This window comes from Primulina tabacum, chromosome 7 (assembly GCF_025594145.1).
Source record: "Primulina tabacum isolate GXHZ01 chromosome 7, ASM2559414v2, whole genome shotgun sequence".
Lineage (NCBI taxonomy): Eukaryota > Viridiplantae > Streptophyta > Magnoliopsida > Lamiales > Gesneriaceae > Primulina > Primulina tabacum.
Window position 1 is genome coordinate 42573015 of NC_134556.1, and position 18948 is coordinate 42591962.

General features: G+C 35.7%; 1 protein-coding gene across 1 annotated transcript; it reads right to left on the bottom strand.

Moving 5' to 3' along the window:
* Window positions 1-1586: 1586 nt before the first annotated feature.
* On the bottom strand, window positions 1587-5598 carry LOC142552375 (protein PHOX1). The gene is made up of 4 exons (XM_075662152.1): window positions 5262-5598; window positions 2938-4982; window positions 2630-2864; window positions 1587-1926 (listed from the first exon to the last, which is right to left on the bottom strand). Exons 2-3 carry the CDS (start codon window positions 4898-4900, stop codon window positions 2722-2724), a joined length of 2106 nt encoding a protein of 701 aa, XP_075518267.1. The 5' UTR covers window positions 4901-4982; window positions 5262-5598; the 3' UTR covers window positions 1587-1926; window positions 2630-2721.
* Window positions 5599-18948: the final 13350 nt, after the last annotated feature.

Genomic DNA, 18948 nt, shown 5'->3' on the forward strand with positions numbered 1-18948 from the left:
TTAATTATACAAAAATCAATCAAAACAATACACATTAGATTAACATTAATATGATTTTGTCTATTTTAATTGTTTTGTGAAATGAAAGTATATTAAATCATTTGACTCAAAAAAAGCTCAACACATTCTTTTATCTTTAATTACATGTATGAACAAATCAAACTATATTGGATAAGAGGCAAATTCAAGAATTTAGGGATTGAAATTAATTTTTTTAGAAATACAACAAATTTATTTATCACTATGTGAATTATTGGATTAGTGTGATATATATACATGCGCAAACATGCTTAGAATACTATGTGCATAATCTTCTTTTACTTTTTGATTATTTTGTTTTGCAAGTTAGACGTGTACCTAAATTATTGAAGAAAACGTAATAAAAAAAATTAAAAATTTATTGAGGGGCAAGGTAATGAGGAATTGATGGAATATTAACGAATAATTTATATTTTTCCATTTATATATATATGTGTACGTGTGCGTGTGTATGTGTGTGTATTCTATGATATAATTTCTCCAACATTTATTTCTCTTCGTTAATTTTTCGAATTAATTGCTTATATAAAAGAATATATAGAAGTGTAACTGACTAATCAGTAATTCATTAAATATGCATAAATCAATCAAAGCAATACACATTAGATTAATATTAATATGATTTCGTCCTTGTTTTGTGAAATCAAAGTACATTAACTCATTTGATTCAAAAAAGCTCAACACATTCATATGAGAATGAAAATAATGATGATTGCATTGCATACAAAAATTTATTTAAATTAAAGTTATAAATTGAAACTATATATTATTTAAAAATGTTTTTTAAACATAAACAAAGTCAATAAACTTCCAAGTCTCCAAAGCAATGATATAATAAAAATAGATATGATTATGGAATTAAATTGTCCACCAAAAATGGAAAAAAAATAAAATTTAAAGATAAATATCCGAAAAATGATAAAATTACAAAAGTGATATATAACAACAAAAACAATACGTATAATTGGATCGACTCGTTGAGCTTCCATTTAAATAAAATCATCGAGTTTCCATTTAAACAAAATCCACATAAGGAAAAGTACTTGCCATTTTTTGGCTATTAGCGGTATCAAAAAAACGTTCGGGTTGAAATATGACTTTCAAATTAAATTCCTAATTAGTGTGTGCTGCTAAAGAGAGTGCCGATTCAAAGATTGAGCCTCGAAATAAAATCAGAAATTGTATCTTCTTCCTTTCTGTCATCTTCATCCAGAATGGTTTGCCTCTAAAAATAAACTGCCCATTAGTGTATTGATGGGAAATATATTCTAACCAATAGGGAACTCCGTGGCACACTGTTCAACTCTTCACATCCTGAAATTCATATGCTAAAACTTCACTCACGTGAATGTTAGTTACCTAACAAAACCGGGCCAATGCAGATCAGTTCATTAGTCGATGAAACAAAACGCTGATCTTCCACGCAAAACAATGCAGCATCCCTCGTTTATACTACCGAGTACACAAAATGACATATTTGAATTTTAATATATCTGTGAATTGGGTTCGTCAACGGTTCCAGAAGCAGCAAATGATCCCAATACACGTAAATCAAACATGGGTTATAAAAAGAAAAGTATCTAGACGTCCATATCCTTGTGTGAAATATCAGTCAACCAAATGGCCATGTGGTTCCACTATCGTAACCAACAAACCAGCAAATCTGACACCTCGTACTGTTTTAAAAAATAAAAACACACACACACACATTTTACCCATCAATACCCTGACTCCATATATCTGAATCCAAAAACAAAAACAAGAACCTGATTTCTCCTTCCAACAAACAGAAAATCAAGCAGCTTTTTCGTGCCAACAAGCTAACCAAATTAGGCTTGCCGTTGCTTCATAATATTGCATAACTCACAAAATATATGGTCACAATACCTGCAGCAGATATCATTGGCAAATGATATCAGAAAAAAAATCATAAACATGAAGAATAAATGAAGTATAATCCATATAACAATAACAAGCAAACAATGGCAGAGTTCACTTTTTTATTTTTTTCAAAGTCTCGCAATCTTTTAAATATTTTTTATGTTTGGTAATATTTTATCTTCTTATTTTGCAATAATATTATTAATAAAAAACAACTTGTATAATGTTATGTAAAATATGCTAAAATTAATAACAAAACCTATGTCATTATATAATCTGGAGAGTTAAGATTCTATAACTGGAACCAAAAAATATAAGTTGTCCCATGTGCTTAATCAGTCTCTAAATTTCTACACTTGATAAGAGCTCCAACCAGTGGTATAACTTATTAGAATTCGAAATATTAAAAATTGGATTTATAATTCATCCGTTTCCAATTTCAACCCAAATCAACAAGAGGATAAATAGGAAAAGGTAACCATGAATAAATAAGAGAAAACTCGACAATTCATATCATTGTAAAAAGATCACCCTGGAAGGTTAGAACTAAGTACCTACTGTATACAAGGTTACTATGGTGCACAAAAGAGTACAGTAAATATCTAATGGAAAATAAACACCACAAACATAATGCAAAATATTGAGAAAGGCGAGAGCATCTTGATCAAAATCCAAAAGAATTCAATAATAAATCTAAACAGTAATTTACCTGAAACAATGTGGAGGTGTACAACCATTGACAGTTTATAAATAATTCCGAAGCTTTTTTGCTCCGACAGACCACCTTAACAGGTAGATAATTCAAAGATGCTCCAATAGAGAATGAAGTTTCGGGGAGCGCCTCCTGAACAAGGGTTCTAACCGGAAAGATGCAGCACCAATTCGCCACCTATCAGCATCATACATTTCATTCCATGCCTGTACTATCTCATCAACTTTGAAACCTATTCATGAAAGTGCAAGAAAACAGTAAGAGAGAATAGACCATAATAAATAATGAAAATGGGAATGCACTACCTTCAAGAGCAGTTTCATTTGAGCAATGGTTCTTTATCATAACTGCAATATCTGTCTCTAGCGCCTCCGCTAGTTGAAACTTTTCAATTGCAACTTCTAGACATTCCTCCCAAGTTGGCAGACTTAACTTATATTCCACAACAGAACGCTCATATAGCATTGTACCCCAAAGGAGGTAAATCTGAGACCTCGTATTTGCTGCCTGCTTGGCAGCTTCATCTGCAGATATATCTTTAAACAGCCCATCCAACCCATATCTTCGCAACTCTAAATTATCCTTTTCATATTTAGAGAGTCCATTAAGACGTTCTTCTTCCATTTCTTCCCACATTTGCATACCTTTCTCCATATTATCCTCAGCCTTATTATAGAACTCCAATACCTGTGCAGATTCCTCTATATCTAATTCAGCTTTGCTTCCGATAACATAACTCCAAGAAAGCTTTGCTTGTTCAAATTGCTGCTGACCTAGTGCAAGAAGCCCTTCATAAAAGTCTGGTTTGACTTTTAGAGCTTCCTCGTATCTGATCCCTGCTTTCACATATTCATTTTGAGCCCAACCATAAGCAATTTTGACCTGGGTTGATATGGATTCGGTAGAACTATCTTCAGCAAGAAGCAACCTCTTTCTTGTCTTAGACAAGTGGACGTTTCCCAAATTAAACAACGCTAATGCAGCCATCTCTTGGAACTTGGCTGCAGCGATGTCAAACAGCTTCTGTGCATCTTCACTCGTAACAGTTTCTTCCATTGCTTCTGAGTATAATTTCATACCAATTCCATGAAGATCCAAGTACGAATCACAATCAAACCCAACATGATTCTTGAACAGCCTTGCGAACTGGACAATCCAATCCTCAACACAAAATGGCACTTTATCCACAATACTGCTCTCTGAAATGATGGTTGGTTTCTCATAGCTTTGCAGATCCTCTTTAATGCCCACTCCCTCATAAAGTGGTTCTTTATCGGGACTAACTTCAGCAATGTACAGTCTCAAAAATCCATGAGGATCTGCCAATTCTTCAGCAATCCTTAGCTCATCAGTCATAGTGATGGTGACCAAATCACCTTCTTGATCCTTATACTTAATGAGCGCACCCTTCAAACTTGGAAATCTGTTGACAACTACGTCTCTCACTAAACGCAAGCTACAATTTACAGGTAATTGAGCCCACCTAATATCCTCTCCATGAACCAGTTTCACAGACTTCATAATCACTTTTTCTTCCTTAACACTTCTCTTCTCTTCTACAACCATTTTACCTTCATCAGCCTTCTTTTCGTTAATTTCATTGATTTTATTCTCCCTGGGTTCCTCGATATTCTTCCTGTCAAACTTACCACTCTTCCCTTTTTTCCCCTTCTCTTTCACAACCTTGCGAGAAACAGGTGTATCAGCAGGCTCAACATAGTCTGGGGGCAGAACTATTTCATGGTCTTCAACCACCAGACCCCTTTTCTCAATTGCCCTTTTCACAGTATCAGCAATGTCCAATGCAGTCAAATTATTGGGTTCCATGCTCAACACGCTATTGACATCCCTTAGAGCAAGGTCAAGCCTGTTCAAGACCTCATAGCACCTTGCCCTCTTCAAAAGAGCCTTACCATACTTGGGAGTTACTTTAAGTGCTAAGTTGCATTGATTTATAGCTCGAGGATACTCGCCTATGCCCATTTGAATGTAACAAGCAGCCATGTTACTACGCAGATAAGCAACATCGATATGGTTTGCTGGAAGCAACTTGAGGGCCTTTTCATACTTCAACATTGCACCTTCATGATCACGTTTCTGGAACAGCTTGTTTCCTTCGTCCTTCAGTTCTTGAGACATGTTGATGAAGATAGCAGTGTCTTCATCAAATGACTTGGAGTTACGTTCCAATGTTTTGGTATGCTTCCCATTGCCATCAATGGGTTTTGATGCCGGGGAAATTTTCTTCTTCCCGGTTGGCTTTCCCATATTTTTATACACCAGCAAATAGCACAAAACCAAATCTTTATATGAAAAAGCCTTGAGTTTGCTCTTTTAAATAAGAACCCACCTAGAAAAAACATTCAACCCCCAATCACGAGACTAAAAATCAATCAAGATCAGAAACAAAAGCTACAATGTCTAACTACTTAACCGACTTCATTTACCGATCTGAAGACCACTTTAAAAGTAATAAATCTCAAATCTAATCCCAAAATCAGAAAGTTTGATGGGTTTCATAAAATCCGCCTTGGCATTCAGTGACCAATAAAAAGTATTAGAGTTTCCTGATTTAGAGTGTTCAAGAAAACTAGTAGCTAAGAACAATTTTAATATAAAAAAATCGTACCGTCGAGATTGCTATTTCTCAATCAAGATCGATCATTCACAATCAACTCAGTTCAATACGCAGAACACAAAATGCGGATAAATATGGAATTTCCAAATTTTGCTTCTGAAAATGAGGTGGAAATTATGAACGTAATAGCTACAGAAGTAAAGCAGGTGGAAAGCGAGAGAACTTTTGGGAACAGCGGAATAAGGCGGTGCGTGCGTGCGTGCTTGTTTGGGGAAATCAATAGGGTTTTCTATTCTCATATTTGCTGGGGGCCGGTGCTTTTTCGGCTAGCCAGACAACGGGTCCGACGCGCCAAGTCCGTTGTCCCTTGTGGCGCGTCGCATTCGATATTTCAAGACATGATTGAATTATTTTTATGGAATACACATTACGCGTATAACAAATTCTTATAAAATTTTACGAAATACAATTTATTTTTGAACTTGTCGTGGTAGGAAAACAAGTAGAGTGGTTAACCGATACGTGTTTTATTATTAATCGTCTTTGGACTGTTGACTCCGGAACAAAATGGCTGCAACTTTCTTAGCAACTCCGAAAAGTTCTTAAATTCCACAGTGTAATGCGAATATAATCAAGACGTGGTTCATTATCTAATCATCAACACGATCAAGCAATTTATTCAGGTTCTTCATATCAGCTGATGCAACCACGGACAATGCAAAATCCTTAGCAGAGATGGTTCCTCTTAACTTGAAGTCATAATGGGCAAACTCCAACTTTACCATCTGCAGAGGTATAGGCATGTTTTACCATTTCAAAAGAAGCTGAAATGTTTTATCTACACGATGAAACTATTCGAGATATAAACAGTTATTCTAATGCCAGTATTTTCCTTGGAGATATAAGATTTCAATCCGATGTCTGCCATGAAAGGTACATGTTGCAGGGAAGAATATGTGAGAAGCACAAAAAGGTACATGCATGACAATCTCAGCAATCTCACAATTCCTTAATATCATACTTTGCAGTTAAATGAAACATTTTAATTGGCGACAATAGCCTCAATAAATAAATTATCTGATAGTTGATTGTATCGGAATGATCAATTATACAGCATGATCATCCATGCTCAAAAGGAAGGGACAAATCCAGTAAATGAATGATAATATCAGAAAATAGATTTATAGAATACGTGCACTTTGTTTTCATACAAAAATCAAGCGTGTGTTCAAAAACCCCACTTTCACATCCGCAAGGCCTGTACTAAATTAATATAATTGTGGTTCTCAAGTTCTTTGGAAGTGGAAGTGATTTAAAGCACAACAAATCACTAAAGCATGTGCAAAAGCCTGTATAGATATTCTACAAGATGCTACTGCAATGATTAAGGTAGCAGGTGTATAGAGCACTCAGAGTTTTTCTGAACAAAATGCATACTTTTATACGTTGAAACACCCGTCAAAACTCTAAGGTTGTGTTTGAATTGATGGATTTGATTTAGATGATGAGATTTGACTTGGATTAGTTTCAAATGACACTTATCTTGAATGTATTTGGAAGTGTGATTTAAAATCCACCACTATTATTATTGATTTTGTATAACTTGAAATCAATGGATGGGAAATACATCAATCCTAGTAAAACTTAAGGTAAAACATTCATCGAAACTAGATGCGGATTTTGAAAATAGAGGAAATATGGAGTCATGGACACACTTACTCGGGCAAATCTCTCAAGAATTGGATAAATTTATCATGTTTGAGACTTCTCCTGCCATCTGGGCCGAAAAAATATACCACCAAATCCCCATTTTCCACTGAACCACCCAAGTTGTGCCCTGCTCGAATTCCATTGCCGTGGAGTGCTCTTTGCCTGTTATGACTCGCATCAAATTCATAATCCTCTTGAATTCTTCTCTATCTATTTCCCCATTAGGAAAAAATAGTAACTCATTTTGATTAGTTAATCAAACAATCATCATTTCTCTTTGAGGAGTAACAGTTTGCATGCATCAGATGAGAAAAATTCATCCAGCATAAATGTCAAAATTACACTCTCACCCCTCGCTCTATTTCTGTAGCTCTCAGCAGTCTTACAAACTAAAAGGTAAGAGTATACAGGCATCAGCCGGATAAGCGCAACATTCAAGTCAATATTAAACCATGCGAATTTTCCACATTTATATCAAGTTTTTGGAAGTTTGGTTCTTGGAAAAACTCGTACACATGCTTTGTCAGTGAACAGAGAGCTACAACTGATATAATCCACCACTGATTGAAGAACAAAATAATCAACTCATTCGATTAAATTTAAGATAAGTAACTTGAATACGTTCACAAACTATTCTCAGTACATATGGCTAAATCAAAAATATAATACTCCATTTTCCACCGATCCAACTTCAACCGAAATTGGTACGGGTACCTACCCACTGAAGTCAAGATCAAACATTTTGAATGCAACAGAAAAGCTTGATTCTGGGATACTGAGAAGCGTAACAAAGAATAAGTACCTGTTGGAGATAATTGTGATAAAATTTTAGTCAATTTGAAGAATACAAGGTAAGCGAGAGCAAGGGAAAACTAGAAAAGAAAAGTAAACAGGATGCAGGGGTTTTATACGGAGTTAGTTAATTAATCAAGATAGTTAGTTAGCTAATTGTAGTATAAATATAAATGTGTACTGAACGATTTAACCGACTATTCATTCATTCAGAAATGGAAGAGAATTCTTCAGCACTCTTGTTATCAGGTCAATATGTTATAGAGCAAAATAATCACGCTCCGGCATCAACTTCGATTCCGATTTTGATTCAATTCTGTTTCACTCTGATTTCTTTCGATCTGAGCTGAAATCTCACCATGGAAGGCATCCCAATTCGTGCCGCTGCGTCAGTAGAGAAATCCCTCATTGACGATCCTCTAAATCCATTTTTCATTCATCATGCGGACAATTCGGTAGTGAGAATTACGCAGCTTGGAACCGTGCGATGGTCAACGCGCTCTTCACCAAAAACAAACTCGGCTGTGTGGATGGATCGATTTCTAAACCTGAAGGTACCGATCATGATCTTCTTCCTTATTGGACTCGCAATAATAATGTTGTAATTTCCTGGATTTTAAACTCCGTATGTAAAGAGATTTCTGCGAATATCATTTTTTCTGACTCTGCTGCAAATATATGGAATGATCTTCGTGATCGATTTCAACAAAGTAATAGTCCACGGGTATTTCAGCTCCGTCGTGATCTCATAAATCTTGCCCAAAATCAGGATACTATCAGTGTCTATTTCACAAAACTAAAAACATTGTGGGATGAATTAAGCAACTATAGACCAAGCTGTAATTGTGGAAAGTGCTACTATGGAGGCATCAAGGAGCTTCATGAATACTTTCAGCGTGAATATGTTTTATCATTTCTCATGGGACTCGATTAATCATTTGCTCCTATCCATAGTCAGATTTTGTTAATGGATCCCCTCCCTCAGATTAACAAAGTGTTTTCCCTTTTCTCACAAGATGAACATCAAAAGAAAATTGGATATCCATCAGTGATTCATTCCGATGAATCACAGACAACAACTTTTGCCGTCAAGGAAGGGAGATTCACAAAGGGGAATACCAAAAATTCCTTGACTTACTCCACATGAGGGCATAGGAAAAAACGCCCTTTCTGCACTAAATGTCAGATTTCCGGCCACACGGTGGACAAATTCTATAAAATACATGGCTACCCTCCCGGATATCGACAGAATTATCGCCCCTCAAGCAATACCTCGCCCCCTGCCATTTTCAATCAATTGTCTACTCCCCAACACCAGGATATTCCTTTCAACTCTCCTACTAGTACTCTGGGCAATCTTCTCCAAGCACTCAACCAAAATCAGTGCCAGTAACTCATGACTTTCCTTTCTAGTCATCTCAACTCCACCACAGATTCATCATCATCATACACAGGGACCTTGCATAGCTTTCAAACAGGTAAATGCTTGTCTGTTATGTCCTACTCCATTCTCTCTAATTCCCATGCTTGGATAGTCGATTCAGGTGCCTCACGGCACATCTACTATGACATTAAGGCTTTCCTCCATATGCGGCCAATCTATAATGCTTTGGTTACGCTCCCGGGCCAGACATCTTTAGCTGTGGCATTTAGTGGTGATATTTGCATTGGGACACATTTGGTTCTACATGATGTACTTTATGTTCCACAGTTTCAGTTTAATCTCATATCTGTCAGTGCACTAACCAAGAACCTGCAGCTTACGGTCATCTTTCATCCTGATCATTTCCTAATTCAGGATGTCACCAACAAGATGATGATTGGCAAGGGTAGCTACGTTGATGGTTTATATGTGTTCGACTGTGGTTCATTGAAGTCCCCTGTGCAACCCACTACGTGTGCTGTAATTGGTAAAGTTTCTGTGCATCTTTGGCACAACAGATTAGGTCACTTGTCTGATCAAAACCTTGATGTACTCAAACAAATCTTACACATTGACACTCCAAAACTTGTTAATCATACTCCATATTACATTTGTCCGTTGGAAAAACAAAAGAGGTTACCATTTGTCTTCCACAATCACATGGCTCAAAATGCTTTTGATTTAATACATTGTAATGTTTGGGGTCCGCTTGCCACAATTTCTCATAATGGATACCGATATTTTCTCACCATTGTTGATGACGCAACACGATTCACTTGGGACTACTTACTCAAGCATAAATCAGATGTTATTCAGGTTATTCCTCGGTTCTACAGCATGAGGCTCACTCAATTTCAAGCACACATCAAGATCATCTGGTCGGATAATGCTAAGGAACTGAATCTCACTAACTTCTTCAACGAAAAAGGGCATCATACATCAATTATCTTGTGTTGAACGTCCGCAACAAAACTCTATTGTGAAACGGAAATACCAGCACCTTGTAAATGTGGCGCGAGCTTTATTTTTTCAAGCTCGCCTCCCTTTGATATTCTTGATATTATGTGTTCTTACAGCCACATTCTTGATCAATCGGACGCCTTCTCACATCCTACACAACCAATCACCTTTCGAAAAGTTATATAACCTGCCAGTTGACTATGATTTCCTACGCGTTTTTGGGTGCTTGGCATTTGCATCCACGTTGTCTCATGATCGCACTAAGTTTGCCCCTCGAGCTAGACAATACATCTTTATTGGCTACCCATATGGTATGAAGGCTTATTAATTGCTTGATCTTGAAAGCAATCAAGTTTTCACCTCGAGCGATGTTGTGTTCCCATTTCACTCCAACATCCGTAGTCAATCGATCATTGAGCCATTTCCTGAGCTGGTTTTACCCCGAACTCAAACTAATAATGAGCTCCCATTTAGTTCTTCTCCACCGCATACCAGTAGCTCTCCTCTCCTCCATGTCCAGGATCAACCACCTCCGAAGTTGCATCTTAGACGATCCGCGCGCGTTCCTCGAGCACCTTCATATCTCCAGGAATTCCATTGCAATTTGCTGTCCAATATCCCGAGTGCGTCACCCATAGCCTCCAAATATAAGTATTCACTATCCAACTTTGTATCCTACAAGAAACTTTGTCCAGCCTTCAAGCACTTTGTTCTCAATGTCTCTACTCACTCGGAGCCCCAATTTTATCACCAGGCCATGCAACATGAAGAATGCCGTCAGGACATGAAGAATGAACTTCTAGCTCTAGCTTCTAGAGGCCAACAACACATGGTCCATTGTAAATCTTCCTCCCAGGAAACATGCCATTGGTTCCTAATGGGTATATAAAATCAAGTTCAATTCTTCCGGATCCATTGACCGATACAAAGCTCGGTTAGTTGCCATATGTTATAATCACATGAAAGCATTGATTTTATTGAGACATTCTCTCCGGTTTCCAAACTTGTGACTGTCAAAATCCTCTTAGCCCTTGCCGCAAGCCACAATTGGCAAATTATTCAACTGGACGTGAACAATGATTTTCTTCATGGTGATATATTTGAGGAGGTCTACATGGATCTTCCACTTGTTTTTCCACGACAGGGGGAGACCAGTAAGATCGGGGCAAGCTGGTATGTTGACTGCATAAGTCCCTGTATGGCTTGAAACAAGCGTCACGATAGTGGTACTCCAAGTTTTCCACATTTGTCCTTCAACTTGGTTTTCGACAATTCAAATCTGATCACTCTCTATTCATTAAAAACTCGGGCGCATCATTTATTGCTTTACTTGTTTACGTTACGGTATCATCATCACTGGCCCCTCGGTCCAAGCTATTGACAACGTTAAACACATCATGCACCAAAAATTCAATCTCAAAGATCTTGGTCACCTCAAGTACTTCCTTGGCCTTGAAATAGCTCGTTCAGCGAGCGGTATCGTATTGTCTCAACGTAACTACACGTTACAACTCTTAGAAGACAATGGTTTTCTCGCTTGTGAACCGGCGAATATTCCCATGCATCCCAAAGTTTGCCTGAATTCCGTCGACGGGGAAGAACTTTCTAACATTTCTTATTATCGCCAGCTTAGTCGTTGGCTCATATACCTCACCATATCTCGTCCTGACATCTCTTATGTTGTCCACAAGCTAAGTCAGTTTGTTGCTCTCCCTAGATCCCAACACTTAATGGCCATCCATCATTTGCTTCACAATCTTAAGGGACATCCAGTCAAGGTTTATTTTACTCTTCTACTTCCTCATTACAAATAAACGCCTTCTCCGATGAGGATTGGGGCTCTTGTATCGACTCCAGGAAGTCCACCACAGGTTACTACATCTTTCTAGGTGATTTCCTTATCTCATGGAAAGCCAAGAAGCAGCCAACCATTGCTCGTTCATCTGTCGAAGCTGAATATCGTTCAATGGCTGCAACCACAAGCGAAATTGTCTGGATTCACCAGTTGTTATACGAACTGTCCATCACCATCCCTACCCCGGCATTATTGTTCTACGATATCCAAGCAGCTATCCATATTGCGACTAATTCGATGTTCCATGAAAGGACGAAGCACATTGAAATTGACTTCCACTTCATTCGAGACAAAGTCACTGATGGTTCTATCAAACTCTTACCCATTCGCACTTATATGCAATTAGCGGACATTTTCACCAAGCCCTTACCCAAAGCTACATTGCTTCATTTGCTGTCCAAGATGACACTTAAAGACATTTGTAGTCCATCTCGAGGGCGAGTTTTATACATAGTTAGTTAGTTAATTAATCAAGATAGCTAGATAGCTATTATCGTTTATTGGTTCTTCCTTCAACCTCCAAATGAGAATTGAAGGTCCTTGTGCTACCCTAAATGATAAGCAAGTTAAAAGTAGCATTGCTACTCTCCGAGTTAGTGGGGCTACAAAACAAATTACAATATACCCCAATTCAAGTTTTGTTCTCCAAGGTGGTATGAAAGCATTGGGCGGTTGGAAATCGGTGGATCAACGGAGGAGAGACCAATAGTACATATTTCTACTTCGGGCTTTAGGATTTTACGATGATATGTGATGTAAAAATTGCTGGCAACACCGAAAAAACAACTTAAAATTGCCGGCAATTTGGAAAAAAACGCGAGTTTAAATATATAATTATATGTATATTATAATTATAAGATAAATTAAGAATAAAATATCAATACAAATTTCAACCTAAAATTGATAATCGGATTTAAAATTTTAATTTGAACTTCTCAATTTTGACATATTATAAAAAATATCCTTAATATTATAATTTGGTCAGGAATGGTATGCCGAGTTAAAATTATTTTAAATATACAATGTTATTATTACTCTGTAATTAAATATTTGAGGAAGGAGATTTTTCTCAAAATTATGGATCCAAACATATGTTTTCAAGATTGTATATTTACACGACTTACTCCAATACTTTGAAATATTTAAAAGAAGAGCTAACCGATATTAGACAGCATGAACAAAAAAGAACACATCAGAATCCTAAGGTAAACATATGATTCAAAATAGTAGGTTCTTAGAATGGAGTCCTCTAAACTCTACGGAGATCTTAAGAAAATTCAAAAGACGATACATAACTACGACAATCAGCTATATTATGTACCACATAAAATCAAGGAAATCCATGAAAAACAAGAAGAAATTCTAGGAACATTGAAGTTAAACAAGAATCACCTATTGACATTGCTATATGCGGTAAACGAATTAGTAATCTTCAAGATCAATACTGAGAAAAATTTTAAGAAATCTATGCGCCTGAAAAATTGTATGAGTAATTTACCCAAGAATTTCCTACAACCTCGAAATCGAGATTTCAGCCGAGCCTTAACATTACATCAAAACTTCGAAGAAAAGAGGCTGATAAAAGATGGTAATAGAATATATATTCTATTACATATCAAATTATATATTCTCTATTTAATACACATCACTCATAATTATTTATTAGAAATGAGTTTATTGAAATATCATAAATATTGAAAAAGTTACTCAGACAATTTATCCAGAAAGAATCGAGTTTCTTTTAATACGTGAAATAGATATTCAGATATAAGAAAAACCGATTTTACAAAAGAATCAAAGTCTTAAATTTTGGAGTCAAGAAGACTATCTTTTCAAGTAGATAGAATCAGAAGTCACAAGTGAGGAAAAACACATGTCCAGAAAGCCCAAAAAGTATTAAAAATATGTTCGACAATGTGAAAGCTTAGATGTCCAGAATGATAAAGATAAGTCAAAATATTATTTGATATTACAAAACAACGAAATCAAATTTTTTTGGTAATATTATATACTATTGGAACAATATATGAGATAAACTTACCTAAGAATTATCAATATCGGTGAATTTGAAGTTCATATTAAATGAATCTCAGGAAAATAACTAGATCAATTAGTGATTGGACTAGAGTTTCTCGAAAACACAAACCTTGGAAACATCTAGAGAATGGATTGGAATTCATGGCAGATGATATAATGTGGAAAATTCAATGACCATGAGCTCATTCACAATATACATCTCAGTAGGGATGTTATATTAATAATATAAAGTAGAATATTGTGCTCCTTATATTGATTCCGAAGCGGGAATCTGTACATAAAAAAGAGGCGTGTTTCCAAAATAATTGGAAGAAAAAACCTCATATTGATGGACTATATTTTTTCAAGCGAATAGTAATTTTATGTAAATGAATCAAGATGACGGAAATATTAATCGAAAGTACTGGACAAACACTTTGGTACAAGGTGAAAATACCACCGATTAATTTCCATGCTACATGAGTAGAAATTCTGTTAGTTTCGCAATAAGCGTGGTGATGAAGAAAAACTTCTGAACCCAAAAAATGAATGATTCTAAACTGTTTGGAGAAACAACACTTCAATTAAAAGTAGATCAAAACCTCCAATCAAATGAAATAAAATTCCTCAAAATAGCTTTAAACCATAATGATGTAAAGTTCGAAACAAAAGTATCCCTAAAAAATGATCAAACAAAATTACAATGAAGATCCCAGATGTAAGCATATCTCGATGAATATAAATGATCAAAAGGATATACAAATTCTTATCAAGGAATATTTAAATCTTGATTTAATTAAAACATGAATATCACCTTATAGCAATCCATGATTTCTGAAATTTAAAAAAAAATCCAGATTAACTATTAATTATCAAGAATTCATAAAATTATGGAATATGATTGATATTTCATACTTAGTAGAGATCATTTAATTAATTATATATGTAATGCAAAAATGTTCTTCAAGTTTGATTGTAAATCTATATTTTATCAGATTCAGATGAAGGAAGAAAACAAGAAATTCACCGCTTTTTTCACACTGCAAGGTCATTATATTTGGAAAGTATTATGGATGAGTTTGGCTAATACACCCAGATATTTTAAAAAATATGGATAATCTATTAAAAGATTATATTAATTTTATGCTAGTTTATATTTATTATTTTTATGGCATCGAAAAAAATGAACGAATATATTAAACATTTAGATATTTTCTCTAAGGTTTGTAAAAATAACAAGTACTAGTTCTATTCGAAAAGAAGACAGTCATTGCTACTAGGAATATTTAATTCCTTAGAGCAAAAATAGATTTGTAACGCCCCAGATTCGACGACTGTTCTCACTGTACCAAGACGAGTCTTTCCAGCGTGCTTATGTCCTCACTCACACGCACCCTAGGAAACTTCCCAGGAGGTCACCCATCCCAAAATTGGCACAAGTCAAGCACGCTTAACTTTGGAGTTCTTATGTGATGAGCTACCGAAAAAAAGATGCATCTTCGTGATATGAGTAGTACATATCAAATCTTTTAAGCCCTCTTCAACTGTACAGTCCATTACATTGAACAGTCTCAGAATCCCTCTCATTCCCGTGTGGGATCGGTTCATTCATGTTCCCTCCACCTAGAAGCCTTCTAGGAGCCGCTCATTGTCCGTGCAACCTCATGGCACCGACGATCACCCCCCGCCCTCTTCGGCCCCGGGCCTGACATGCCCACCAGCTTCCGCTTGGTTCATCCCCGAACCACACCGTACTAAGAGAGGTCGGCTCTGATACCAACTGTAACGCCCCAGATTCGGCGACTGTCCTCACTGTACCAAGACGAGTCTTTCCAGCGTGCTTATGGCCTCAATCACACGCACCCTAGGAAACTTCCCAGGATGTCACCCATCCCAAAATTGCCCCAAGTCAAGTACGCTTAACTTTGGAGTTCTTATGTGATGAGCTACCGAAAAGAAGATGCATCTTCGTGATATGAGTAGTACATATCAAATCTTTTAAGCCCTCTTCAACTGTACAGTCCATTACATTGAACAGTCTCAGAATCCCTCTCATTCCCGTGTGGGATCGGTTCATTCATGTTCCCTCCACCTAGAAGCCTTCTAGGAGCCGCTCATTGTCCGTGCAACCTCATGGCACCGGCGATCACCCCTCGCCCTCTTCGGCCTCGGGCCTGACAAGATTATTCAGAAGTAATTCTGCAAAAATACAAAGCAGAAAAGATGCAGAATTTTTCAGAGAGAATAAACAACTTCAAAGTTCCTTAGGATTTGTTTACTTTGTTGGAATGTTCATTAAAACCTAACAAAACAAGGAAAATGTTTAATCTATTACTTAAAAAAAATGTAAGATTTATATAGATAGAAGAACATAAAAGAGACTTAGCCAGCTAAAAGAGATTTGCCAAAATCTTCCAAAAATTGTCATTCTTCAAGATGAAGATAATCTAATATTATATACAGATACCAGTGATCATTGATGGTCAGCGATTCTTATAAAGCTTACACTAGATGCAGAACAAACATGTATGCATTGCAGTGGACTTACAATAAAAAGTGTTTTGAAAAATGGTCATTATTTTTACTTGCAAATAAATTTACCTTAAAAGTTGACAACACAGTTAAAAACTTTTTTAACAATATAATAGAATATCAACCCGAGAATGCTAGATTATTGAGATAACAAACTTTGTGTCAAAATTATATTTTGAATATTTTATTATTAAATCTCATGAATATATTTTTGAAAATTTGTTAACAAGAGAAGGATAGCGCTAATGTCGATGCCATCATGAAAATGCAGGAGATTTGAGGGAACACCTTGAAATACTTCAAATCGAGTTCAATAAGCTTTCCTTAAATACATAAGTTGATGGTAGACTACAACAAGTTGATAAAAGCACCGTCTCTTATCGAATAACAGGTTGTTTATAGGCTTATACTCAGCTATGATCTGTATTGCAAAAGGCGATCCTCCAGACTATTGAGAAGCCACTGATTTCCTAAATAGAAGTTTTCGAGTACAAGGCTTTATACCTAGAGCAGGAGATTCAAGTATCCCTAGCACAAGTGCTAAGTCGGGATCATCTTTAGATGAGTTAAGCCAAAGCAAAAATTGCCAGATCAAGTTATTAACCACACTAAAGTCAAATTAGAAGGAGATCTATCCTTTGAGGAACGATCGATGCAAATAATAGATAAAAAAACTCAGGAGCTACGCAACAAACAAGTTCAACTCGAAAAATTGTTGTGGCATAATCACAATATTGAAAAAGGCTCATGGGAAAAAGAAGAAGATGTTAAAAGGACAATATCCTGAGTTATTTAAGAGCAACGAGGAAATCTGGGAACTAGATTTTTTTTAAGGAGGGGAGTTTGTAACAACCAAACTAAAATAATAATATAATTTCTATTAATATATATAGCTTTTCCTAAAGGTTATAAATGATAGGTGCCAATTATCTTAGACACTTGACATCATATCTTCACTCAATTTTGCTTATAAATACCATTATTCCATCAGAAAAAGGATAAAAATTCGTACAAAAAATTCAATAGAAAAGAGAAAGAAAATGGGTGAGAAAATGCCAAAATTTGAGTAAAATCCTTGAAAATTAGTAAACCTTGTCAAAAAAGTATGGAAAATTAATCTAAACTTCCTATCACACCCATAAACACGTTGATGCAAGAGATATAGCAAACGGTTTCATGGATTGTTTCAAAAAAATCAAAAACCATGAGCATCTACAAATGTATACATCCAGAAATATTTTTTTTTAAGTTGCATGTTCATGCATTTGAAACTCTTGCTTAACTCTCTATTTAGGTTTCGGTTATAACGCAGATGTTGTTCATGGTGTTGACTAGAATCCATGCATTTTAGTAAATCGGTCAGAAAGTCAACGGGAGCGCTTATTTCCAGTAGAAAATTTGCTAGCCATCTAGTTTAAAAATTCAAATTCTGGGCAAATAATGTTGTTTTTCTCCGAAAACTTTGTATACAAAAGTTGTAGATATTGATGAAAGGAGTCTTCCTAAAAAATATCGGCCATTGATGAATGGAGTCTGCGGGAAAATATCGGCCGTGCGTGGCATCGGAATCGTCGTCACACGCCATTACACGATTCGCTCCGATGATCGGAATTTTCATGTACGAAGGTTTCTCCATTTTTTCTAGACTATAATTTCAAATTTCAAAACTTTCGGACTAGTCTAGGAATTTCTATGAATTTTTGGAGGAAAAACAAAATCAATTTCCTCAAAATTTTGGGATGGTTAACTTCAATTTTGATGCTTCTTGATTTCAATCATGCATATTGTTTCTTAACTTAATTATAGAAAGGAAAATGTTGAACATGATATCAATTATGCTCAAGGTTCAGTCAATGACCGGAAATAGTAGCAAAAGTATCATTTTTCGGGCCGAAAAAACCCATAGTAGACCAGCATGAAATACACGATCTGGATAAAACAAGTCTAGAATTTGAAAAAACCTTCTAAACAAAAGTTATAAAACTTTACAAAATACACATATTGTGAAAATTTCAGAATTTTTGAAATTAATTTCGAATTATTATGATTTTTCTTGTAATTTAAAAGTTGTGTCCAAGCTCAAATTTAATCAAGATTTGAACTTAGTCAAATCAATTATTGATGAATCTTACTAACACATGAATTATCACAAAATTGATGAATATATGAATATCGAAGCAATTGGATTGTCAAAGCAAATAATCGAGTAAGATATGAAGGTGATGTTTATTATCGGTTTTATTTAAAATGACTTGTTTGGCATTTGGCTTGGAATTTACCGTAATTCTCTCAACTATTAAATTTTTCCATAAAATGCAATATATTGAATAAATCGAACTATATATGATCACCTTGATTTATCTTTGACTGTCTGGTGCACTTGATTCTTGGTAAAATAAATAGATATGATTGAAAACGAACGACTGAATGGAGCCGGAACAATGGTCATT